The sequence below is a fragment of the Eurosta solidaginis genome, chromosome 4 (genome assembly GCF_040869045.1).
Source record: "Eurosta solidaginis isolate ZX-2024a chromosome 4, ASM4086904v1, whole genome shotgun sequence".
NCBI lineage: Eukaryota > Metazoa > Arthropoda > Insecta > Diptera > Tephritidae > Eurosta > Eurosta solidaginis.
The window spans coordinates 34,882,593-34,909,685 of NC_090322.1; the positions used below are offsets into that span (position 1 = coordinate 34,882,593).

Below are 27,093 nucleotides of genomic sequence, written 5' to 3' on the forward strand. Positions count from 1 at the left end.
TCGCAAGATATTTGCAGACGAGTTTAAACCGATTTTCATATGGTTGGAATTTTATGGTTTGGGATACCCACCAACAAAAATTGTGTACTTATATAAGTGATTAATGCCCAAAAATAATAAAAATGGTTTTTCTTTCTTTTATTTCTTTTTCTGTTCAGACCTTGGGAAGATCCGGCTTTGGGCTCTTTGCTACCTGCTGCCACAATCGAGCGGGACAAGGTGCGATTCAAGCCCAACGCGGGGAACACCCACACCCTGACAACGTCTCCTGCCACGAGAGCTCAGCCGGGCATATGTTACGGAAAGTATAAATACTTATAACGTGTGTATAAGGGTTATTACTTTGTGTGTTCTTTTGCGGTCATTTTAGGTAAACTTGGAACGAGCGCTTTTTTGGACCCGTCCTTCCCCGCCGACTTGACCCTCGTCGACGGGGTGGTATTTACGCAAGTAACGAGATATCTTTGTATACATTTAATAAAATTTTGTATTATTTTCAGGTTACAACGAGGCGTTTTAGTATTACGTTATATAGTACACAATAATGTAGTTTTAAGTTATTTAACCGTAAGTTATTTAGTTCTCGGTTAACTAGTATTAAATTGATTAGTATTAAGTTTAGCATTAGGTTCTGTAGGATTCGATTACTGTTTAAGGTCCTTGGCGTGCCAGGCCCCTAAACTCTTCCCTGCCAACGACTCTAACAAGTACATATTGTTACCTAGCGCCTTAGTAATTCGACACTTAGTGAACTTGCGACAAAATTTAGCGTTTACATTTTGTTTAAAGTCGCTAAGTGCAAAGTTCCGTTTGTAGATTTCTTGGCCAGGCTTAAATTGTATATCGCGGATTCTTTTGTTGTAACGCGCCGCGTTACTTTCATACGCTTCATGTAAGTTTTCTTTTATCTTCTCGCGCATTAATCTAAGCTTGTCACTGTGATCAAGTACGAACATTTCATTGTCGTTAAGACAACTCAATTTCCTTGCGAGGGCATAATCTGAGCCGTTCGTGAACATATTGAATCCGAAGAGTGCAAAGTATGGCGACACTCCGGTCACGGAATGCACTGCACTCCGAAGAGAACATTCGATTTCAGTTAGGTACAAGTCCCAATCTCGATGGTCATTTTCTAGATATGTTCTGATGGCAGCTAAAACAGACTGGTTCGCCATTTCAGCAGCATTTGACTGCGGTGAATAAAAGGCTGTTTTTATGTGTCTAACCCTGTACGTTTCCAACAGCTCCGAGTACTGTTTGGATACAAATTGTTTGCCGTTATCGGAATGTACTATTTCCGGAACACCAAACTTATGAAAAATTTCTTCGGTTAAGAACTTAACCACATTGCTTGCGGTGGCTTCGCGCATTGCCTTTAAAAAAATAAACTTTGAAAAATGATCGACAACGATAAAACTAAAACAGTTGCCGCGTTTCGACCTCGGATATTTGCCTAAGAAGTAAATGTATAATTTCTGAAATGGGCGGACTGTTACCACCTCTTTTCCGATCCCTGGCTTTAAGATTGCATTACAAGGTTTTGTTTCCTTACAGGTCTGGCATTCTCGCACAAAGTTGCGAACCTGTACCACCATGTTAGGCCAATAGTACAACCTCCTAAGTCTATGTAGAGTTTTCGCCATACCCCCGTGCGCAGCTATCTCTGGACAATGTGAGTTTTCGATGAGAGTTGACGTCAGAGCTTCAGGGACCCACAACTTCCACTGCAAATATCTCCGGACAGAGATACAATTTTTATTTTTCGCCTTCGGAGTATTGTTCTCGAGATTAATACGCGGTATTTTTTTTTGGGAGCAGGCGATCCCTCAACTAGACTTTATTCATAATAAAACTTATAAAAATCGTGTTTACCAAAAATGTAAACACGAGAAACGTCAGATGAAAGTGCCCAAAAACACCATTGTGAACTCACATAAATTCACAATGACGAAAAAAGCTTTAATGGTAAGGTTGCCGGATGGGCGTGCATGATATGGTGAGAATAAGGACAGGGATAGATATAGGGTGGTCATGATTGCGATAGACAAGAGAAAGACCGTGGGAAACGGCAAATGGAAACGGTTCTATTCAGCGGTTTGGATAGTATAAAAGGGGTAACTGGAGGAGAACAAAAGTAAAGTAAAATATAGCAGCATATCGGGCTAAAGTGCGCGCTCCGCTTATAAAAGGAAAAAACCTTTTGGTTTTTGCGTGTGATAAAGTTTTAAAATTCCCTGTGCGCGAAGATCCAGAAAGGATTAGTGTAGTGCCGATAGCAATAATTTTTAAGTTTTGATATAAGGCAAATTGCCTTCAATTAAAAAAGCGGTTTCGGTCGGTAATTTTAAAGGAAAAAGGCGACACAAAACCCAACCCCCCAGGACAGGATTTCTTTGCTGCATAAGGATGTGGAATATTTGTTCACCTGGTGAGTTTTTAAAGTATAAAGATTTTTTTTAATCATGTAGACTTTCGCGCCGTTTGGCGTTCACGCGACCTCAATTTCGACTTCGGTCACCAGCCTCCTCAATAAATCCGCAGGCACGGATTGTCCTGAATGAAGATTCCCACTCAATCATTGTTTTTTTGCGTAATCCCAAATTCTGAGATTACTATCTTTTTGATTTTTTTTTTGATTAAAATAATAAATTTTTATGGATACATTCGTTTCATATTGCGTGTAGGTATGAGGGCAAATAATATTAACGTATGTGTGACATAAGGCGCGTGAACGCCAAATCGGCTTTGGGAGCCTTAATAAAAAAATGTAATTGGCGCTAATTGAGATTTTATTCTCGTAGTGGGAACCGAAGGTGGCCAGTGAAGCCTTTTTCAAGCGCCAGGGAATCGCAATTTTTTTTCAACTTCAACATCCTTGTTTTTAAATGCAAAAATTTGTTTTCGCAACTTCAATATCAACTTGTTGCGAGTATCAACAATTTTTACAAATTCAACACCATTTTAACACAAATGCCACCATACAACATTTTCATCGAACAAAACGTAATTGCATCTCATCATATTTTGATATTGCAATCTCATCACCCATAAATCCTTTTATTTGCATCTCGGAAAACTGCGTCCAATTGGATTTGTCTATTCACCTAGCCATTTGCCCTAACGTTGGAGCGACCTACAACGTTATAGCATTCAGCAAAAAGTTCACCATATGTAATGTGTACATAAGCTTTTTATGGTAGATAGAAATTAACAAACGAGTCAAGGTAGTCTAAAAATTGCTTTTTTCTTACCCCAAATTTTAAATTGTATAAAAGTTGAATTTCACATTGATGTGCATTGACATATATCCGAGTCACTATAAATCTTATCCGTTTTAGTCTCAAACATAATGTTCATAATAGATCAAAATTTTTATAAAATTGTAAGGTGTCTATCAGTCACAAAATATACCAGAACGACTAATAAGGCTCTTTTTTTTCTGTTTTACTTTTTTTTTGTTGCAGAAAGGGTATCAACCCTGCATCAATAAGCCCCCCAATCCCCACGTAAAAGAGCTCTTTTAGGCAGGCATTAGGGTGTGTTTTAAAACTCTTTTTTTATATAACTCCAATTGAGTAGCTAAGAGTTTGGTGATTTTGGCGACGGAAAGACCCAGAAATATAGTCGAAAGGAATATTTATCATACATTTTTTTTTGTATGGAATTTATGGGCACATTTTGATTCTTTTTAGATTTGTTATATTTATAGGCCTCTTTATACGTTCATAAGTACTGTTTTTAATACGTTTTTTCTTCTTTTATATGTCTGTGTAAAGACATACATTTTTTTGCGAGGAAAGAAACCATATGTGTTAAACTCAAATTTACATACATGTATATATAAATTAAGTTGTTTGAAGAAAAATATTATTGAATCCAAACGAAGCTTGATTCTTTTTGCATAAGATTTTATTTCATTCTTGTATAGATTTTAAGATTATGTTTATTAAAAATGCGTTATTGAAGTGAAAAGAGAAGTAATATGGCTTGCTAAATTATTTTGGGGCGGGAGTAAGGATGGAATGATGAGGAGGTAAGTAGGAGCATGGAGCATGGCATTAGGGTGACCGCAGAATAGGTTGCGCGATGCGAGCGGTCCAAGGTTGGGTGGGATTCCTGGTGTGCGGTGGGTAAGTGAATCCGAAGAGGTTGAACGGAAGTCAGATGACGATGATTGTGACATCCGCCCCGCATCAAGGTGGACAAGGGTTAAGGGCCCCGACCTCTCGCCCTGAGCTAGCTGGGGGACATTCCACCTTGATTGCGCAAAGGGCGGATTCACCTCTAAAAGGTGTACGTTACAACTTGCCTGAGTTTAGTGGTCAACCGGAAGACTGGCCATTGTTTTCAAGTTCGTTCACTCAGTCAACTGCTGCGTATGGTTATACTAACCTAGAAAATAATCAACGGCTTTTAAAATCTTTAAAGGGTGAGGCTAGGGAAGTGGTCAAATCGTTGCTCATCCATCCGAATAATGTGAATGCAGTTATGGAGGAACTACGATTTCGATTTGGTCGGCCGGAGTCGCTTATAAGTAGCCATGTTCAGCAGCTGAAAGGAATCAAGCCTATTTCGGAGTCCGCCATAGAAAAGCTGATACCATTCGCAACAAAGGCCAAAAATCTCTCTGTGTTCCTACAGTCTGTCAATGGGGTGCAACATTTGTCCAACCCTACCCTATTGGAGGAATTAATAAGCAAGCTACCCGTTAGTAAAAGATTAGAGTGGGCTAGGTATGCCGCCGCGCTTAAACCGTATTCAACCGTAGTCGATTTCAGCAATTGGCTCAGCGATTTAGCGAACCTAGTTTGTACCCTGCAACAAAATGATAGTCGTCGAAAAGTAGTAGTGCATGCCACGAGGAATGAGTGTTACCGCCATAATTAACACTTAATGTGAACATGATATTAGTTGAATTCATTTGTAATATTAAACCTTGTACTTATTTAATGCAGGCTTGGAAACCCTAAAAGTCTATCTTCTCTCAGGCAACTCTGAACGAATGTCATATTCGGGCAAGAGTTGGTAATTGTCATCGTCACTTGATAAAAAGAGAGAAGAGAGGGAAGATAGATTAAAATTTTTAAAGCCTGCTGCGCTATTAATTATATTGTAAATTAATAAATAATAACGTTAAATTTAGCTTGCTTGAAAACAATATTCTTTCTCTTACTCCGTGAACAATTATTTAAAAATTTTAATTGCGATTGGAGATTATTACTTGGATTAGCTATACAGACCAATCTTCGGTAACGCACGTGCCGCCAAAACTTTGATAGAAAAAGCGGCAACTACGAAGGCATTCGCAAGAATAAAATCCAATAAAATCAACAGCATCCGCATTTAAAAGCGTACATTTTATTTGCGAATCGATCCATTTGCGATTTAACGCTTGTAAACGCGTGTTCGTATTTCAGGAGTCTCAACTTAATATATTTCATCATCAAGCATGTGCATTTGTAATGTCTGCGGAAAAAAGGCAGATGCTAGTGGTACTGAGGATTGGGTGCAGTGCGGCGACTGCGAACTATGGTTCCATTTCGAATGTGCTGCAGTAGACGCTAGCGTGCAAGATAGCGACTGGAGTTGTCCTTCCTGTACTCGGGCACCTAGTGTGGGCGCACCACACACTTCTGCAAACGCAATGCAGCCAGCAACTACAACAATAACAACAACATCGGCTGCTACACCAGCACCAGCGACCACATCGATTAATGCCAACCTCGAAAATCAGAGCGATACTAGCTCACTAAAATTAGCCGCAGTACCACGCAATGCTATGAACGAACCTGGTGATCAACAAAGGCTCATGCTGGCCATGCTCGAAGAGCGAAGAGCCGCCGAGGAACGATTTATATAACAAAAATATAACATACTTTCACAGATGAACAACGCTGGTTTATCATCGTCGAATTTTTTATCATCGATGCAACATGCATCAAACAATCGGCCATCAAGTGCTCAAATAGCTGCAAGGCAAGCCATCCCCAAAGACTTACCAACGTTCAGTGGTGACCCGGAAGAGTGGCCGATGTTTATAAGTACATTCGACCACAGCACATCCGTCGCTGGGTTTTCAGATGTCGAAAATATGCTCCGGCTACAAAGGTGTCTAAAAGGGCAGGCACGTGATTTGGTGAAAGATAAACTTCTCTTGCCGGCGATGGTTCTGGATATCATAAACACATTAAAAATGTTTTTTTGTAGGCCAGAACATATCTTGGAGAGGATGATCGACAAGGTACGAAAGATTCCTTGTCCGAAAGATAAACTTGAGTCACTTATAGAATTTGCACTCGCGGTGCGTAACATCTGCGCGACAATGGAGACGTGCAAACTCGAAGCACATCTAAACAACCCAATGCTGGTAAAAGAACTTGTAGACAAATTGCCAAATCACCACAAGCTCAACTGGGCGATGTATCCTCGCGACAATGTTTCACCATCCATCAAGGTATTCAGCGATTGGTTGTATCGTATAGCCGAAGCGGCATCAACAGTTGTGTCGCCAGCGTTTATGTACAAAACGGGCTCAATAAACACGCATAGTAGCAACGACAGCCGCGGATTAAAGACTCAGTCTAAAGAGGTTCAAAGCAACGTTATCGAATCTCAACCAAAGCAGACCATGAAATGTATTGCGTGTGGCGCATCGGACCATTCCGCTGCGCACTGTACACAGTTTCAAAACGCATCGGAAAAAGAAAGGTGGAACATGGTGAAGGCCAATAAGGCTTGTTACACGTGTCTCAAAAGTCACCGCAAAAGTTGTTTTTCAAAAAAGAAGTGCGGCGTAAATGGCTGTATGTTAAAACATCACCCGTTGTTTCACAGCGATCGTACACAAAAATCTGAAAACAAGAGCAATGATCAAGCAGTTGTAAGTACGCATCAGAGCGGCAAGCATAGTACACAATACTTTCGTATTATGCCAGTAAACCTACATTCAGCTGGAAAGACTGTCGAAGTGTTTGCATTTTTGGACGAAGGGTCTTCCGTAACGCTTATAGACGAGTCGATGTTCCGAGAGCTCGGTGTTAAAGGGGTTCCAGCACCGATATGTTTGCAATGGACCAGCAATACTACGCGTAATGAAAATAATTCGGTGCGAGCGTCGATTAAAATTTCCGCACTAAATAGTAGTAAGCTGTATTGGCTCAATGACGTGCATACGGTTGAAAACATCGCTTTGCCCAAGCAATCCATGAACGCAGAAGGGCTTCAATCTAAGTATTCGCACCTAAGAGGTATTCCTCTGCCGTCATATTCGGACATTCGACCGATGCTGCTCATCGGCACCGATAATTGGAAAATTGCTGTTCCGCGTAAAATACGCGAAGGCAAGCGAAGCGAACCTATCGCGTCAAAATGTTTGTTGTGATGGGGCGTTCAAGGCACTTCGAATGCAGAGAGCTACGTGACGATGCATCACTGTGATTGTGGGTGGCAAGAGCTCAACGACGTCGTTAAAGATAGTTTTAATCTAGAAGCAGTAAAACCACACAATCTGCAGTCTAATGATGATAAGAAGGCTATGGAAATTCTAGGTCGAACTTGCACAAAAACAGATGGACGTTTTGAAATTGGCCTTTTGTGGCGCAACGAAAACGAGTCGCTACCCGAAAGCTACACGAACGCATTCAACCGTCTTACATGTTTAAAAAACAAAATCTGTCGATAAAATCAACGATCAAACAGACAATCTAATTCGAAAGGGATATGCGCTACAACTATCAGAAAACGAAATGGCAATTAAGCCTGACCGCACTAGGTATTTACCAATACTTAAAACTCTTAATCCCAATAAACCAAATAAGGTGCGACTTGTGTGGGGCGCCGCCGCAAAGTCTCATGGCAAATCATTAAATGACTTTTTGCTAACAGGGCCGGATTTACTAAAACCACTTGTAGAGGTACTTCTAGCATTCAGAGTTGGTCAGGTGGCCGTGTGCGGTGACATCGCGGAGATGTTTCACAGAATTAACATCCGCGATGAAGACATGCACGCACAACGGTTCATATGGTACGATAAGTCGAACAACCAAACAAAGGTATACGTTATGCGCGCAATGGCTTTCGGCATAAGTTGCGGGCCCTGTATCGCCCATTATGTCCGAAATAAAAATGCAGAGGAGTATCGCAACATATATCCACGCGCATATGAAGCCACCAACAATGCGCATTATGTCGACGATTACATTGACACGGCAGACAACGACGAGGCAGCCTTGGAGGTAGCGGAACAAGTCCGTAAAGTCCATCTAGCCGGCGGATTCGAAATACGTAATTGGGCATCAAATTCAGTAGTTGTTCTAGCAAAGCTACTTGGCGGCAACTCAGGCGTGCAAACATCAGTCCAGTTTGGAGATACCGAAAAAATACTAGGTATGTATTGGGAACCACAGTCTGACGTTTTTAAATTTATTCTCAGGTTCACCCGACTGCGTCGAGATCTGTTCACACAGGACGTAGTTCCAACTAAAAGGGAAGTACTCCAAGTACTGATGTCGGTTTTCGATCTCTTGGGGTTGTTAGCACGCTATACAGTGGGGCTAAAAATATTGATCCAACGAGTCTGGCGAGCAAATATTGGGTGGGATGAAGAACTTCCCGAGACACTATACGAAGACTGGTTAAAATGGGGCAACTTTTACCACCGATTGAAGCGGTGGAAATTCAGAGATGCTACTCACGTAATCTGAAATTCGCTACCGACGTCGGCATTCATACGTTCGTTGATTCCAGCGAACATGCCTATGCTGCAGTTTGCTATGTGAGGGTACGCCAAGGAGACGACGTCGACGTGTCATTGAGAGCGGCAAAAAGTAAAGTCGCCCCATTAAAACCAATCTCTATTCCTCGTTTGGAACTGCAAGCCGCCGTAGTGGGAGTACGCTTGACGCAAAAGGTAATAAAAATACGTGGGCTTGAACATCGAAACACCACGTATTGGTCAGATTCCAAAACCGTACTGCAATGGCTTAATATGGACCCACGCAGCTTTCAGCAATTCGTAATGCATCGCGTCGGAGAGATCCTAGAGAGTTCCGACAGCAAACAGTGGCGCTGGGTTCCTACGAAGCTGAACGTAGCCGATCTAGACACAAAAATCAACAGCGCAGTCGATGACAAACAATGGCTGAAAGGGCCTAACTTCTTATTTCTACATAGTAACATGTGGCCGAGTTCCGATATGCATAGCGAGGTATTAGATACCACCGAGCTTCGAAAGCGAGTATGCGTAATCTATAAAGTCGCACCAATAGCTCTCAATGTTAAGTATTTTTCAAAGTGGCGCAATCTATATAGAGCAGTTGCGACCTTCATCTTGTACATATTCAAGTTAAAATCCAGACGAGTAAGGCGCATCATGCCAAAAGAAGTTACACCAGATATGATTGAGATCGCCGAAAATATTCTGTTCAAACAAGCACAAGCTGAAATTTACTCATCGGAAATTAATGTACTGTATGCGGGTCACACGCTGAGCAAGCAAAGCAAATTATATCGGCTTAACGCTTATCTCGACGACAAAGGTATTCTGCGCATACGAAGCAGATTAGATTCAATTAACGAGCACACGGATACCATCGTACTGCCGAGAGAAAGCTACTTAACGTTTTTGATTGTTAGAGATTACCACGAAAAGAACCATCATATGGCACACGAAACAGTCATTAATAATGTCAAAGGCAAATATTGTATTCCGCGTCTACGAGTATTGTACAATAAAATACGAAAATCGGTGCCAGAGGTGCAAAATTAACAACGCCTTACCAGAACCTCCACAAATGTCGCCGATACCAGCTGCAAGATTAGCCAGTTTTACTAGACCCTTCACATTCACAGACGTCGATTATTTTGGTCCAATACTTGTCAACGTAGGGAGACATAAGGAGAAAAGATGGGGAGTGCTTTATACTTGCTTGACACTCCGGGCAGTACATTTTGAAATCGCTCATGGTCTCGATACAAATTCTTGTATTATGGCTCTTAGAAACTGCATGGCACGTCGTGGTACTCCAGTGGAGATCTTTTCCGATAACGGCACCAATTTTAAAGCGACAGAGAAACTCGTCCGAGAAAAACTGATCACGCTTGACTTCGATCGAATTACAGCGAAATATGACCGTATTAAGTGGCGCTTCAATCCACCGGGCGCACCCCACATGGGAGGCGCGTGGGAACGTCTCGTACGAACAACTAAGAACATTTTGCGAAGCATATGCCCCTCATACTCTTTTAATGACGAAAGCTTGCGATGCACACTGATGGAAGTAGAATTCATCATAAACTCGAGACCGCTTACTTTCGTTAGTCTTGAGTCGTCGGATGATATTGCTCTCACACTAAACCACATGTTATTGGGGTCGGCAGATGGTCATAAACCTGCGTTCAGCGACGGTATAGACCTAAGGCAACGGTGGCACAAAACGCAGCTCTTTCCAGACGTCTTTTGGCAATGTTGGGTGAAGGAGTATACGCCGATACTGACCAGGCGAGCCAACTGGTTGAAAAAAGCTACACCCATAGTAATCGATGATGTGGTTATTGTAATCGACGAAACTCTCCCTCGCAACTTATGGCCGAAAGGAAGAGTAATCACCACCATAGTACCCAAAGACGGACAAGTTCGGCGAGTGACGGTAAAGACCCCTCTAGGGATAATGCAACGACCAGCAACGAAGATAGCCAAGTTAGATGTCGGTAATAGCTTAGTAAGCACCGGGGCTACTTACGAGGGGGGGGAATGTTACCGCCATAATTAACACTTAATGTGAACATGATATTAGTTGAATTCATTTGTAATATTAAACCTTGTACTTATTTAATGCAGGCTTGGAAACCCTAAAAGTCTATCTTCTCTCAGGCAACTCTGAACGAATGTCATATTCGGGCAAGAGTTGGTAATTGTCATCGTCACTTGATAAAAAGAGAGAAGAGAGGGAAGATAGATTAAAATTTTTAAAGCCTGCTGCGCTATTAATTATATTGTAAATTAATAAATAATAACGTTAAATTTAGCTTGCTTGAAAACAATATTCTTTCTCTTACTCCGTGAACAATGAGTCTAGCGAATCCGAGTCGCTGAAATGTCCAGTTTGCAAGGGCCAGCATAAAATTTATGTATGTCAAAAATTTATAAATGCCAGCGTAACTGATAGATGGGCTCCAGTAAAACAAAGTCGTTTATATTTTTCGTGCCCAAGAGGTGGACATTCATCTCGTGATTGCCGTAACCGAAAGTTGTGCATGACCGATGGTTGTCAACGCAGACACAACAAGTTTTTACATGAGTCCAGCCGCGCTATGAACGTTGTGGCCACCACGCCGCAAAACGAACCACCACTAGTAGGTACTACAACAATGATGGAACCCATGTTAAGCTGCTCATCCGATACAACCAAGCGTCAAGGACTGTTATTCCGCGTACTGCCAGTGACATTATATGGGCCCCGTAAGAAGGTGACACGTTTGCTATGCTGGATGAAGGATCGTCCATCACGATGATGGACAGAAGCCTCCTGGACAAACTAGGCATCCGCGGAGAAGAACATAATCTAAACAAGCAATGGTTTGGGGATAGAAGTGCCCAAGAAACTGCCACCGTCGTCGATATGGAAATAAATGAAAGAGGATTAAGGAAGCGCCACAGACTGCGCCGCGTTTATGTTTTGCCAAATCTAAATATGCCGGTTCAAAGCCTGAGTAATGACGATGTACGTACTTTGGCTGATCGTAATTTTCCGAATACGCCGACGCCATTTTCCAACGCTACTCCGATGATTCTCATAGGACTAGATCACTGCCATTTAGGTCTTCCATCCGTCACAACGCATCTGGCCGACCGAGGTCCGCCAATACGAGCTTGGATGGGTAGTTTTCGGGCCGACTGACCACAGAGTTATTCCAAGTGCAGTGTATCTACACGTACAGGAGATACCTGATCTTCATGCCCCTGTTGAAGAATATTTTAATATCGAAAGTTTTGGAGTGCGACCTGCTCCCGCCTTAAAAAGTCATGAAGATGCGCGCGCCGAACGTATACTAAAACAAACGACTGTAAGGGTAGATGGTAAATTCCAAACTGGTTTCCTTTGGAAGAGTGACTGCATCAAATTGCCTGATAGCTACCTCATGGCCAAGAACAGATTGTTTGGGATGGAGCGCAAATTTAAGAAGGACCACATTTTCGCCGCGCAAAATAAACAAATCATACACAAGTACATTGAGAAAGGTTACGCTAGAAAACTGACGCCCGCTGAACGTAAAACGAGGAATGAGAAGTTGTGGTATCTGCCGCATTTCGCCGTAGTGAATCCTAATAAACCTGGGAAATTGCGACTGGTATTTGATGCTTCCGCTTCTGTAGAAGGAGTCTCTCTCAACTCGTGTTTGCTTAAAGGCCCGCAAGAGTATCAGCCTATGCCTTCAGTGCTTTTCAATTTTCGCAATGGATCAGTTGGCGTATGTGGCGACATAGCAGAGATGTATCATCAGATTTACGTCTGGCCTGAAGACAGATGCGCGCAGAGGTTTCTATGGAGAGAGGATGACACGGATCAACCGAGCGCTTACGAAATGCAAGTCATGACGTTCGGCGCAGCGTGCTCGCCATGTGCAGCTCAATTTGTAAAAACGACGAATGCGTTGGAATATGCTAGTCAATTTCCTCGTGCCGTGGAGTCTATAGTAAAGTATCACTATGTGGACGATTTTGTAGACAGCTTCGAATCGGTGGAGCAGGCAATCAGCGTAGCCAAGCAAGTTGTCGAAATACACAAGGCAGCTGGATTCCAAATGCGAGGGTATATATCCAATTCAATTCCTGTGTTGGAAGCATTAGGCAGCGATGGGCATGCTGACAGCGTTAAGAGTAGGTGCTTCAACACCAATAGTCCGTCCACCGAAAAAGTGCTTGGATTGTTTTGGCAGCCGAAAGATGACTCGTTCAAGTATGAGTTGAGTTTCCCAAGATTGGAGGCAGAAGTCATCAGCTGTAGCAGGCCACCAACGAAACGTGAAGTACTTAGCTACGTTATGTCCATTTTTGATCCTTTGGGATTTTTACGTCATTTGGTAGTTGGAGCTAAGTTGATTATGCGCGAAATATGGCGGCGTAAGATTGTTTGGGACGAGCCCCTACCTGATGATGTTACCATGGCTTGGAGGAACTGGCAAAAAGAGGCACGCAGAACGGGTGATGTTAAAATTCCGCGTTTTTAGTTCAGCAAAGGAATGCCAAAGCAGTTGCAGCTGCATGTTTTTGTCGACGCCAACGAGGAGGCCCTTGGGGCCGTATGCTATTGGAGGTACGTCACTCTAGATGGAACTGTAAGCGCTTCACTTGTGTGCGCGAAATCGAAATGCGCTCCCATGAAACCTATGACGGTACCGAGACTTGAACTTCAAGCAGCAGTACTGGGGGTGCGTTTATCACAAACTGTCCTCGATGACCATAAACTCCTAGTCTCCTCACGCATTCTTTGGAGTGACTCAACAACGGTCATCAACTGGATAAACTCCAAGCATCGCCAATATAAACCCTTTGTGGCGCATCGGGTAGCGGAGATCCTCTATACAACCCAGGCGAGTGAAGGGAGGTGGCTTCCTACCAACGAGAACGTAGCCGACGCTGCAGCGCGTCGAAGTGGTGGTATGACATGAATCCTTCAACGCGCTGGTTCTCAGGGCCCAAGTTCCTGTCCATGCCCATCTCCCAGTGGCCTCATAAGCCAGCAGTTATCAATAGCCAGCATGAATTTGGTGAAAGAAAATCGCGTAAGCCCTGTTTTCCTAACAAGCAGCAACAATTTAATTGATTTTAATAGATTTTCGACGTACATTAGACTGAAGAGAGCTACAGCTTGGGTGTTCAGATTTATAGATCGCACGCGGGGTAGAAGTTCTGGTGATGGCCATTTTGGATTAACCTCGGATAAACTAAATACAGCTGAAGCCTATCTTTGTCGGCAATCTCAACTCGCAGATTACGCTATGGAGCTGAAACAACTACAAGATAACCAAGCAGTGTCACATGAGAGTCCAATACGCGATTTACTGCCATACTTGGATACGAATTCAGTTATGAGGGTAGGTGGTAGGATCCAAGCTGCCAGCTGGTTACCACTCGATGCCATACATCCAATTGTGCTGCCACCGAAGCATCGCGTTACCTTGCTGATCGTATCTCATTATCACCGTAAGATGAAACACCAGAACACAGAAGCAACAATTGGGGAAGTGAGGCAGAAATTTTGGGTTGCCAATATAAGACAAGTTTTGCGAAGGGTGATAAACAGCTGCGCTGAATGTAAGATTGCTCGATGCCAACCAGTGACGCCAATCATGGGCCGGCTGCCCGAGGATCGAGTGACTCCATATGTCAGGCCTTTCAGCTACACTGGATTGGACTACTTCGGCCCAATAATGGTGACGATTGGGAGACGCACGGAAAAGCGATGGGTTGCATTCTTCACCTGCCTCTCAGTCCGCGCGATTCATTTGGAAATAGCCCATGATTTGTCCACTGATTCGTGCATCCTAGCGATCAGGAACTTCATTAACCGACGCGGTGTTCCAGTGAGGATGAGGAGCGATAATGGGAAGAACTTTGTTGGCGCTGATCGAGAGGCAAAGCGATTCGACGAGGTGTTCGATTGCGGGCGTGTGGGCGACGAATTGTCATCGAAGGGCATCCAATGGGTTTTTAATTGCGCCCACAACCCGGCTGAAGACGGAATATGGGAGCGTATGGTGCGATGCGTCAAGCGCGTACTGAACCACACGCTGAAGGAAGTAGCTCCGCGGGAACATACCCTGCAAAGCGTGATGATTGAAGCAGAGAACATAATAAACTCGCGGCCTCTTACGCATTTGCCGATCTCAGCGGATCAAGAGGAGCCGCTTACGCCAAATCATTTTTTGTTGGGGTCCGCGAATTCGGCGCAAACACCGAGCATAGGACAGCTCGAGGAGAGGACGTGTGCGCTGCGGAAACAATGGCGGATAGCACGACAGTTGCGTGATCGATTTTGGAAGCGTTGGGTGGTGGAGTATCTACCAACATTTACGAGGCGAGCTAAGTGGTGTACACCGTCGAAAGCGTTGAGTGTGGGCGATCTGGCTTTTGTATGCGATCCTAATATGTCAAGGCGACAATGGTGCTGTGGGGTGGTGTAAAAGGTTTATAGTGGTGCGGATGGCGAGGTAAGGAGAGCAGACGTCAGAACTAAAACAGGCGTGCTTCGGCGCGCAACATCAACGCTGGCCGTTTTGGACGAGGTTCCTGCTGAACCCTAGTGGTTCACGGGGGTGGGGATGTGGCCAAACGCCCATCTCAAATTCACCATTTGTAATCGATCAAATTTTGTACACTTTCGATTAACTTATCGTCTTTTGAACACTTTCTTATTGTGGTTTCACATCACTGTCGAATCATAGTGTCGTGAAATGTAACTGAGGATGGGCGCAAAATGCGGTAAGTAATTTATATTTGACATAATCTTGTAATGTATTAAAATTGCTAATTTATTTTAACAGAAATAAATAGTAGAATAGTTTGCAACAGGAAATCCGGCTCTATTCATTTCAACGTCCCTGTCAGGTTCACGGCACTACAGATGGTAAAAAAAATCTTTCACTTTTACTTGTATTCATTGATCCATATTTTTTCTCAACAGTGCCAACTGTATATTTCCAACATTTTGGGGACACCGGACAGCGTGTCGATAAATATGAACGTCCTGAACTTGTATTGGGTACCTATGAGTTTTTGTGTAAAAATGTTTGGGCACCGATAGCTCTCAAGGTAAACCTCAACTCATATCCAACATCAATGCCTCGCAATCAATTGTGGACGCTATACGCACTACATTGGGCCCACGCAGTATGGATTACGTGTTCCATTTTCTTCACGTTGGAGTACTTTAACAATACTCCTTTGCAATGCGTTTGCGGACCACCATCAGCCGATCATTGATCGTTTTTTAACCACCGTGATCGCGACACGATGACGATCGAACAGAGTTGCCAAAAGTAAAATATTGAATACAAATAACTGATAATAAAATTTTACTATGGCAACTCTTATAAAATGCAACCGTGCACTGGTTTTATGTATACATACTATAGTATAGAGAAATATTAGTTTCCTTATTCACGCAAATGCTAAATAACATAAGAATATTCGTAGGAAAAAATATAAAAGTTGTATTGCCCCTCTTCATTTACTTTCATTTTAAATTAAATTCACTTCGATAATTCTTTCCGACACAATTCCTCTTTAGTACTTCGGCATATGATCCTCTGTAGGTGCTCCATGGAGTACTACAGGGAAAGTACTTTGGAAAGTACTCTTACGTATGTACTCTATAGAATACTCACAAACAAAGCGAGAGTGGGATCATCTACTCCTCTCCTAGGACATCGCAATGTTAATTGGAGCACATTTTTTGTATGAATACAGATTAGTTTTGGAGCACTCCTATGGTAGTATTCCTTACACTATTTATGGAGTACTCGCGTTTTTTTCAAATGATGGTGCAACCATTATGAAACTATTGGATATTGTGCATCCAGCCGTAAAACTCTATTCCACATCACCAAATCTCAAGATGCTGAGGTAAGTTTTTTGTTATATTCCCTGCAAAAATTGTTGGATTACGTGTTCCATTTTCTTCATGATGGAGTATTCTAACAATACTCCTTTGCAATGCATTTGCGGACTACCATCAGCCGACCATTGCTCGTTTTTTAACGACAGTGATCACGACACGATGACGATCGAACAGAGTTGCCAAAAGTAAAATATTGCATGCCAATAACTACCCTGCAAAAATTGTTGGATTACGTGTTCCATTTTCTTCATGTTGGAGTACTCTAATAATAATCCTTTGCAATTCGTTTGCCGATCATTGCTCGTTTTTTAACGACCGTGATCACGACACGATGACAATCGAACAGAGTTGCCAAAAGTAAAATATTGCATACAAATAACTGATAATAAAACTTTACTTTGGCAACTTATTTTACTTAGTTGCCAAAAGTAAAATATTGCATACAAATAACTGATAATAAAATTTTACTTTGGCAACTCTGATAAAATGCAACAGCGCACTGGTTTTATGTATACATATTATATTAGTTTCTTTATTCACGCAAATGCTAAATAACATAAGAATATTCGTAGTAAAAAATATAAAAGTTGTATTGCCCCTCTTCATTTACTTTAATTTTAAATTAAATTCACTCCGATAATTCTTTCCGGCACAATTCCTCTTTAGTACTTTGGCATATGATCCTCTGTGGGTGCTCCATGGAGTACAACAGTGAAAGTACTTTGGAAAGTACTCTCACGTATGTACTCTATGGAATACTCACAAAAAAAGCGAGAGTGGGATCACATACTCCTCTCCTAGGACATCGCAATGTTAATTGGAGCACATTTTTTGTATGAATACAGATTAGTTTTGGAACACTCCTATACTCCTAAAGGACTATTCCTTACATTATTTATGGAGTACTCGCGTTTTTTGAAGGGGGCGAATTAATGGTGACTTATAACCATAATGCCATAACCAGATAAAACAGCTGATCACACCTACCTTATGGAAATCAATGTAATCGAGTTAGCGTTATGGTATGGCACCATTAATCGATTACATTGATTTCCATAAGGTAGGTTCGATCAGCTGTTTTATCTGGTTATGGCTTTATGGTTATAAGTCACCATTAATTCGCCCTTTACAGATGAGCCAACCTGTATATAGTTGAACCATGCAATTACGGCAACCACCATGGCGTAACTATACAAGCTGATAGCTGAATTGTAGTTTTTAAACGATTTGACACATTAACTTTCAGCGCAGTACGATTTTGACATTAGTCCATCGGTTCACAAAAACAAAGTATAGAGAACTTTTAATGATAGCTCCAGGAATAACACGGCGACTACCACCTGGTATGGTTCCAACATGGCAACCACAGTTAAATCAGGAAATTTAACGGCGCCGTTCCACTGCGCCGTCGCAATAATGGAACGGAATTTTTTCTAGAATACCATGGCGTGGTTGGCCATTTTGGGCAAAAGAAAAATCAGAAAAGGTTTGCAAGCGTGGTTATCGGTGGTGGCCGCGAGCTGGTCGAACGTTTAAAGTGCTTTACTAGAAAGTAATTACCCAAACCGTAATAGAATAATTGAAATAAACTTTATTACAGTCTATAAGGTTAAAATGTAAATTTATGCAGCGTAGTTGTGCGGTAAATAATTAGAAAAAAATTTAAAGTGGTGCTATATTCAATTAATAAACGCGAGCAGAAAAAGGTTCAGCCATTGAGCGTTCGGCTTGCCGCCAATGAAAATATAAAATATAAATCGCTTTTGATAAAATACACAATGAAATACATCATGCAAAAATTTGCACAAAATTCATCTTTATTATAAAAATTAGCGTACAGAGAGCAAGTTGCGAAGGAGAGCGCAGTATCAAAGTTTTAATTTTCCCAGTTTTCCATGGAAACATTGGTAAAAATACCAAGTTTAATTGTAAAATCATAAAAACGTGGGGGAGTGTAAAAGTAAAGCATTAGTAACATTGAATACGCTAAGATAACGCAATAAAACTTGGTTTCAAATAATTTTCTGGCAAAATCAAACGAAAGACCAGTAAAAAAATAGAAGTGGTACCAAAAGCACATGGCGGCAGCGATTAGGCATCACGGACAAATATTTTAGAGGAAAATACGTAGCGCGTGTGATTAGTTGAGTGCGGAAAAGTGGAACCAATATAAATTCACAGCATAATTTCCATTTAGCACGTCTGAAAAGTTTAAAATAGCAATGTATTGAGTGAATATTATTCAGTTGTAGTAACTAAACATGCCATGGATCAAATACATGATTGCCACGGTTTTGAACATTATTTTCTAACGAATCTTGCATGTAATTAGCGTTCCCCTTTAGAACTTAAGGCTAATTTGGGATTCAGTGCGCGACCGCCGGGGAGAATGTCAACGCCACGCGCCACCACCACCAATAGCGCCAACACCTCGCGCTACCACCATTAATTTCGCGCAACCACAAAATCAGGCGGTCACGACCACAACATAGCACGCCCAAAACCGCGTGCCACAACCACCTGCGCTAATACCACCAACAGCGCCAACATCGCGCGCCACAACCGCACAACCACGAGCGCTAATACTAACAATAGCGCCAATTACGAACGCAACCACCACCAACTGCGCCAACCACGAGCGCAACAGCCACCATCGGCGGCGCCAACCAAACGCGCAACCACCACTGGCAGCGCCAACCACGCGCAAAACCAACAACCCTCCATCTACAACAACAACAGCAGGACCGCCGAACATAGGCCTGCTGCAACACCACCAGCCTTAGTAACAACAACAGCTGGGCCTGCTGCATAACCAGCTACAACAGCAACGACGTTCGAAACATGGTGAGTTCGTTCCGTAATACGGACAAACTAAGAATGTGAAAATTTATTAGTTTTTTTATTTATAAGCGACTAATTAATCGTATACGGCATTCTTTATAAAAACATGTATTTAAATAGCGATGCATAAAATATTACATTTATATTCCCCTTAAGAGGACTATTTACCTTTCCCAGCCTGTCATAGTAAAGCTTGTTTCCAATAGATTTAGAAATTCAAAGCCATTAGCATGAACTCTATTCCGCTGAGTTCATTAATTGTGCTGTAAAACTGGTAGGGATTAGCAGATTTCAAGACCGTATCGACAATTTAATACATGTTGAAAGAAGGTTTTGTTAAAGCCGAACAACATCACATACGCAGGGAGCGGTTGGTTACAATTACTGCACTTTATGCTGCTTCAAGTTAATTTTGTTGCGATAGGTGATCTTTTATGAATCTCCTCCATTATTACCCTTTAAGAAATTTAAGAATATGCCATTACATTTTACCTGCACCGACAAGTGCTGCCGGTTTAGCTGGAAAATGAGCCAAAACTTACCTAAGGTATTGTCAACGCATTACTCTGTGTAGACAAAAATGCCCACAAAGAAAACCAACCAAATAAAAAGTTATTGTAAATTTATTCAATTTGATTTCCGTGTGCGTGTTAAAGAAATTTGATGTTCTCTTCTATGAAATTTTTCCGCGAATGGACATTTCGTTTCATAGAATGTTCGTTTCAGCTGATACATATGTATAATTTGAATTTCATTTATGTGTTGGTACATGTATTGTAAGTATATAAAGATTAATTGCAAGTATTGGAAGTTGACATATAAATTGAGAGGATTTGAACATACATTTTATTATTTGATCAAATAGAAAATTCGAATAAGAATACTCAAATTTGTGCAGGGTTGTATTTCATTTTTACATTTGGGGATTAATAGTATTGCGACAACATTCCACCTCCAGGTGAATCATTATGGAGATTCACAAACGTTTAAAGCGGCTAGCTTGCTGGCTGGTCTTCGTAACTCACCGTGCCTAGTTTTGACTACTGAAGATCGCACTTGTCCATCTTTTGCTGTTATTACTTCTTTGATTCGCCCTTTTATCCATTGACTACGAGGTAGACTAGCGTCGCATATTATTACTAAATCGCCACACTTCAATGGCTCGACTGGTTCCCTCCATTTGGAACGACACAATAATGTTGGCAAATATTCGCAGGTCCATCTTTTCCAAAGGCGGTCTTTTAGTGCTTGCGCTATTCGATATTGTTTTCTCAAACAAACGTTTTCTTCGTCATTAGTCGGCGTTTGGGTTGAATTTAGGCAACCAAATAAAAAGTGGTTTGGTGTTATGGGCTTTTCATCCGTGGATGAAATTGGGACGTCTGTGAGTGGTCGACTGTTAATTATGTTTTCGGCCTCAATCAATGTGCTTCTAAAGGTTTCGAGACGTGGAGCTTCCTCTTTTAAGACTCTCTGCAAAAGCCGTTTCACACACTGGACCAATCTTTCGCAGCACCCTCCAGCGGACGGATGTGCAGGACAATTAAAAATCCATTCGATGCCACGTTTTGCACATTCTTTCTCAATCTGGGTAAAGTCCCATAAACGTTCTTCATCTTTTAACATCTTCTGCGCACCAATAAAGTTTGTCCCATTGTCGCTACGTAGTCGAATTGGTATACCTCGGCGGTTGACAAAATTTCGTAGGCAAATTAAAAACGCATCTGTTGATAGGTCTTCTGCCACCTCCAGATGAACGGCTCTGACTGTTAAACACGTGAAAAGTGCGACCCAACGTTTTTCACGACGACGACCAATTGTTATTTGAAATGGACCACAATAGTCGACACCTACGTAGCTAAACGGACGGACGAAAGGCGTCAAACGATCAGCTGGCAGCTGACCCATCATTGGCGTGTTCGGCTTGGCGACATTGGCTTGGCATATAAGGCACGATCGCTTGACGGAACTCAATACTGAACGAATATGTGGTACCCAGAACTTTTGGCGAACTTCATTTATCGTAAGACTTTCATTTTGATGGTGAAATTTCTCATGCAAATATGTGACGACTAAACGTGTAAAATAGTGATGTGGCAAAATGATGGGGCGACGTGCTGAAACAGGAAGGCAGTATGCTGCGTCGATTCTACCATTAACCTTTAGAAGACCATCATCATCGACGAAAGGCGTTAATGCATATATGTGACTGGACTTAGATACGTTTTGTTTTGAGCGTAGTTCGGCGAATTCGCTGGCGAAACATTCCTCCTGTACGCGGCGACACAGTGTTTTTTCTGCTTCTGCTATTTCTGAGGCTTTGAGTTCTCCGATACGTCGGCACCGGTGTCTGCCGTTGGAAATGAAGCGTTGTACCCAGCTCATGACTCTGAGAACCTTCAAATAAGAAGAAAATTTTTTAAAATTAATTATATACTCATCCTTTGGCGATGTCAGGACTAGGCAGGTCCTCTTCTCCTCTGCGGCACAATCATTTGGTACGAAATCTGTTAGTTCTTGTGGTCATTCTTCTTCTTCCAATTTTAGAAACGCTGGACCCTTTAGCCATCTGTGATTTGGATCAAACAGTGGTACTAGTTTACCTCGAGTAGCATCATCTGCTACATTAAGCGCTGTTGACAACCACCTCCATTGAGACGACATAGTGGTGGACAAAATCTCTGCGATTCTGCTGGCGACGAACTGTTTATACTCTCTAGTGGTGGACTTAATCCAGAGTAAAACAGTTTTGGAATCACTCCAGAAAACAACACGATCAATGTTTACGTCATGGCATTCAATTATGGATTTATGCAAACGGCCTCCAAGAACTGCCGCCTGTAATTCCAAACGAGGGACTGTCATACCCTTTACAGGAGCGCATCTTGACTTAACTGCGACGAAGACGACATCCACATTACTACCTGTTTTTATTCGCCAATATGCTACAGCTGCGTAGGCGCTGAAACTCGCGTCGACAAACACATGCAGTTGAATCTCATTGGCTGACATTAATCTTTCAGAATAGCAGCGTGGGACAGAGAAACTCGATACCTTTTGGAAAAACTCCCACCATGACGTCCATTTAATGTTAAGTTGTTGTGGCAGTGGCTCATCCCATTCGATTTGATATCTCCAGAGTGACTGTTGCAAAAGTTTGATGTATATTGTTATATTTGCGAGAAATCCAAACGGATCGTAAATGGCCATAACAATACCGAGAAGTTATCTTTTCGTAGGCGGTCGTTTGCAATTTAGTACATCACGTGAAATTTTGTGAAATTTAACGTGGAATTCGAAGGTGTCGTTAAGGGTATTCCAAAACATGCCCAAAACTTTATCGGCAGCTGATTTATGTTCCATATCAACATATGTTACGGATGTGTCACTTTCTCTCCCCAGTTTGATTTGTAAAGATTTGTCATTTGACACGAAGTTCCGCAATTTGAAACCTGCTGCTGAGTTGATGTATATAACTTCTCTTACGACTTCCTCAGCTTCGACTGAGTTCGCAAAACTGACTACCAAATCGTCGACATACATATTATTAACAACGACGGTGGCTCCTCGTGGCATAACAGACTCATATTTGTTGGCGTTTAAATTTTTAATATATTCTGCACAGCATGGCGAGCACACGGCTCCGAAAATCATGGATTGCATTACGTATACTCGAACGGGCTCTGACGAATCCCCATCACGCCACAAAAATCGCTGTGAGTTCTGATCGACATCCCTTATGGCTACTTGGGAAAATATCTCTTGTATATCGGCCGCTACTGCTACAGAGCCTTGACGGAATTTGTATATTACGGCGATAAGTGACTGTGCATGTTCCGGCCCTTTGAGCAAAGCCGAATTAAGTGAAACATTGGATGTGGCAGCGGCTGCGTCAAACACAATTCGAAGCTTGTTGGGCTTATGTGGATTTACTACCCCAAAATGTGGCAAATACCATGTGGTTGGACTTGTTTGTGCAACCTTATCTCGCGACAATAACCTAGCATACCCTTTTTGAACATACTTCTCAATTTCGCTTCTATATCTTGTGTTGAAATTACTATCTTTTGACATACGCGACTCTAGGTTTCTCAAGCGCTGATATGCCATGTCAAAACTAAATGGAAGTGTTGTGTGATCACTGCGCCACAACAATCCAACTTCGTATTTTTGATCCAACTCTTTCGTTGTTTCTTCTAAAATCACTCTGGCACGTCGATTGTCATCGGACTCCAATATAATGTTAGTTCTACATATACCAAAACTATCAACTGAGTAGTACTCACTCACAAGTTTATGCAACTCTTGTAATGACTGTTTCTTGTGGACATGCAACACGCGTGGATGCATTTCTTGGCTTTGCTTGAGTGGTCCATATACTACCCACCCCAACTGAGTTGCTATTGCCATAGGCTTGTTTGGTCCTGCATCGACCGTTTTATTGGAAATACCCAAATAACTATTGTCGAGACCCAGTAAAACTACAGGTTTGGCATTATAATAGCTTGTTACGGGCAACGACTGAAGGTGAGCAAACTTTTCTTTTTCAAACGACTGGATTGGTAAATTAAGCGACCTTACCGTGTGAACATTTTTAATATTATATTCGGCATAACTACCCTTGATTGTGACTGAAACCTTTCTAGAATTTTCTTTAACCTGACTCTCACCATACCATTGCAAAGTCAGAGGTATGGTTTGACCACGTAGACCTAATGTGTTAGCGACGTTCTCTTCTAAAAGAGTGATAGATGAACCCTCATCAAACATTGCATATACAGATATACTTCCGTTTGGCCCAGACAATGTTATTGGCAATATCTTAAAAAGCGTTGATTGTTTATCATCATGACAATTTAATACACGTTGCACTTCTTCAGGGGTTGGAGCTAATTGAGATGCATCCAAATGCAACAACTTATGATGCATCCGTTTACAACCATTATATGAACATTCTTTACGTTGGCGACAATTACCCAGACTATGCCCTTTACGAAGACACCCAAAGCATAATCTGTTGTTTTTGACAAAACTCCATTTTGTTGGTATATCACCCGAGAGAAACTGACGACAATCTTCTAGTTTGTGTGACTGTCCACACTTTATGCATGTACCTTTCGTTTCAGACTGTACCTCGTTATTATACAGGACTCTGCGTGTAGAATTTGTAGCAGATCCATTGTGACGTGTTACTGTGCGTGACTGCGCAGTCGACGTTGACTGCGATACGTTGGCTTGAATAGTCCGAAGCGAGACATCTGACACTCCTGGCAATAAAGAAACGACTTTAGCTATTTCACTTAACCACTCACCAAAGTTTTCCACTGTTGGAAAAGGTACAATAGTTGCTGCTCTTTGGCTCCATTCATACTGCTTGGATGGCGGTAACTTCCCAACTAAACATTCGAGTAGCGTAGGGTTCATTAAATGATGTGAACACCTAGCTGATTTAAAAAAGGCAATAATATTTCTGACGCGATTCGAGAAATCCAATATTTGATCTAAGTGATTCTCGTTTATAGGCTGAAATCGTTGTACTTTTTGCAGTTGTGCTTTAATTAGTAATTCCGGACGACCGAATTTGAATTCCAACTCCTGAATGACCCGTGGAACATCTTCGGGGTAGATAAGCAACGACGTGATGGCTCTCTTAGCAGCACCTTGTAGCGCTTTGTGAAGGCGCATTAGGTTCTGCCTGTTGACTTATCTTGTTTGGTTGATTTTCCGACAGGGTGGATAAATGATGTATATTGGAACGATTTTCCGTCATCCCTTGTCAAATTTGGTTTTGAGACAAACCGGTTTCGGCGTTGTGCCATCATCAGTGTCGATTTTCGTTCTGATCTGTTGTTGTCATTTGTCCTGTATTTATAGTTCGTAGGTATATGAGCAGGTATTGTCAAATTGATGCTTGTGTATATTTAGTTATGTGTATGTGCTGTGTGTTCGTTCAGAACCGAGGGTGGTTTACTAATCGATTTGTGTGGCTGACTGGGGTAGGTAGAAATCTGTGATTTTAGTCGTTTGACCTTCTTTGTCGGTTTTTTGTTTTGGTGTGTTAATTGTTTTGTGTTTATTTGTTGTTGTGCGTTTGTCTGTTGTACCTGTGTGATTAAGTTGTTTCCTGTAAACAAGTTTTAAAGGCTCGAATATTGTGTCAGAAATGGTGTTTGTCTGTTCGTTTATTATTCTACCGTCGAATGTTTTCTGTTTGTAGATTTCCATGTTTTCGAGTACGTTGAGACGTCGGCCCTTTTCTTGTATGTGAAGAACCCTAACTGTTTTATTGATGTTTGCTGGGGAACATTCATTCTCGACCATGTGATTCGCGAAGTTAGACTCGGGTATAATGTTTGAATTCCGTATTTTTTTGTTGTAATCTCTAATATGTTCTCTGAACCTCGTTCTTATTTGCCGTCCTGTTTGTCCTATGTAACTATGCTGGCATCCGCAGGTAAGCTTGTATACGCCGTGGCTGCTAAACGGATCCTCTGAGTTAATGTTAGTTCTTAGTTTTCGCCCTAGATTGTTCGATGTTTTGAATGCTGTGTTAATGTTGTATTTTTTAAAGAAATTTGCCAATTTATATGTTGCTTTTCCAGTATATGTCATAGTCGTCCAGCTATTATTTTCTTTTTCGTTATTTCTTTTTGGTTCTCCATTTGTCCTTCTGAGCTTATCTACTAGTGCTTTTTTATATCCGTTGTTTGCAGCGATATTATATATGACCTCAAGTTCTCTCTTATATGCCTCTTGTGTAAGAGGTGTTCTTTCAAGTCTATGTACCAAGTGCCTTAATGCTGCATTTTTATGATGTTGAGGGTGATTTGAGGTATTGTGTATTATTGTGTCTGTGGCCGTTGACTTTCTATATATGTTATAGTTAAATCTTTTGGCTTCTTTATCAATATTTATCGTGAGGTCTAGATAGTTGATTCCTCCATCTTTTTCGGTTTCCATTGTAAATTTTATATTGCCGTGCTGTTTGTTGAGGTACTCCAGTACGAGCTCTTCGTTATTAGTAGTTAAAACGCATATTATGTCATCCACGTATCTAGCATAAAATGACACGCCTAATTTGGACTTCAGCTCCTGTATATACTTTTCTTCCAGATTTTGCATGAATACTTCCATAAGAATTGCTGATGTGGGGCTTCCCATTCCAAGACCGTTTGTTTGTCTATATATTCTATTGTTGAATTTAAAATAGTTTTGACGTAAAGTGGTTCTTAGCGTATTTGTGATTTGCATACTTTTCACTTTGTTTTTTGTGTTATGAACTATAAATAAAGAATCTACGGCATAAACTAAGGAAAAACAATATTGTCACAACGAAAGCGGACAAAGGAAACACCACTGTGCTAATCGAAAAAGAGCAATATATATCCAAAACCGAGGATCTCATAGAGGAAATGAAATGTCGTAGAATGAGAGAGGATCCCACAGATGAATACCAAAAACAAATCAAAGTTGCTATAAAAAATGCAACAAATATAGTAGATTCTAACATGGCACATAGATTGGTCCAAATGAACCCTTCGGCTCCTCCACTGGTTGCGCTACCAAAAATCCACAAGCCGGACACTCCAATGAGGCCCATCATTAATTTTAAATCGGCACCATGTTACAAACT

The 27,093-nt window shown here is 41.6% G+C and overlaps 3 protein-coding genes across 15 annotated transcripts in view; 2 read left to right on the forward strand and 1 right to left on the reverse strand.

The window, feature by feature from the left end:
* Positions 1–5,328, forward strand: part of LOC137249596 (platelet binding protein GspB-like) — a 35,231-nt gene extending 29,903 nt beyond the window's left edge. For 4 of the 13 annotated variants that reach the window (XR_010952441.1, XR_010952442.1, XR_010952443.1 and 1 more), the window contains one exon: positions 159–3,960. Coding sequence is in view for 3 of the 13 variants with exons in the window: in XM_067781229.1 (XP_067637330.1) it covers positions 159–305; positions 371–421 (198 nt within the window). In the remaining 10 variants the exon portion in view is untranslated. Of the gene's footprint in view, positions 1–158; positions 3,961–5,213 lie in introns of those variants that run through there. The other 9 variants (XR_010952446.1, XM_067781229.1, XR_010952444.1 and 6 more) reach the window with 6 other exon arrangements.
* An 8,054-nt stretch (positions 5,329–13,382) lies between these two features.
* On the forward strand, positions 13,383–16,278 carry LOC137247816 (uncharacterized). Its single transcript, XM_067778759.1, has 3 exons — positions 13,383–15,481; positions 15,544–15,626; positions 15,684–16,278. The coding sequence occupies exon 1, from the start codon at positions 13,759–13,761 to the stop codon at positions 15,181–15,183; it is 1,425 nt and encodes a 474-aa protein (XP_067634860.1). The 5' UTR covers positions 13,383–13,758; the 3' UTR covers positions 15,184–15,481; positions 15,544–15,626; positions 15,684–16,278.
* A 3,286-nt stretch (positions 16,279–19,564) lies between these two features.
* LOC137247817 (uncharacterized) lies at positions 19,565–25,249 on the reverse strand. The gene is made up of 2 exons (XM_067778760.1): positions 20,003–25,249; positions 19,565–19,916 (listed from the first exon to the last, which is right to left on the reverse strand). The coding sequence occupies exon 1, from the start codon at positions 25,143–25,145 to the stop codon at positions 22,686–22,688; it is 2,460 nt and encodes an 819-aa protein (XP_067634861.1). The 5' UTR covers positions 25,146–25,249; the 3' UTR covers positions 19,565–19,916; positions 20,003–22,685.
* Between the last annotated feature and the right edge of the window lie 1,844 nt (positions 25,250–27,093).

Bases quoted from the DNA above. Each gene is read 5' to 3' on its own strand.
- LOC137247817 (XM_067778760.1), bottom strand. From the start codon at position 25,145: ATGCGCCTTCACAAAGCGCTACAAGGTGCTGCTAAGAGAGCCATCACG.
- LOC137247816 (XM_067778759.1), top strand. From the start codon at position 13,759: ATGAATTTGGTGAAAGAAAATCGCGTAAGCCCTGTTTTCCTAACAAGC.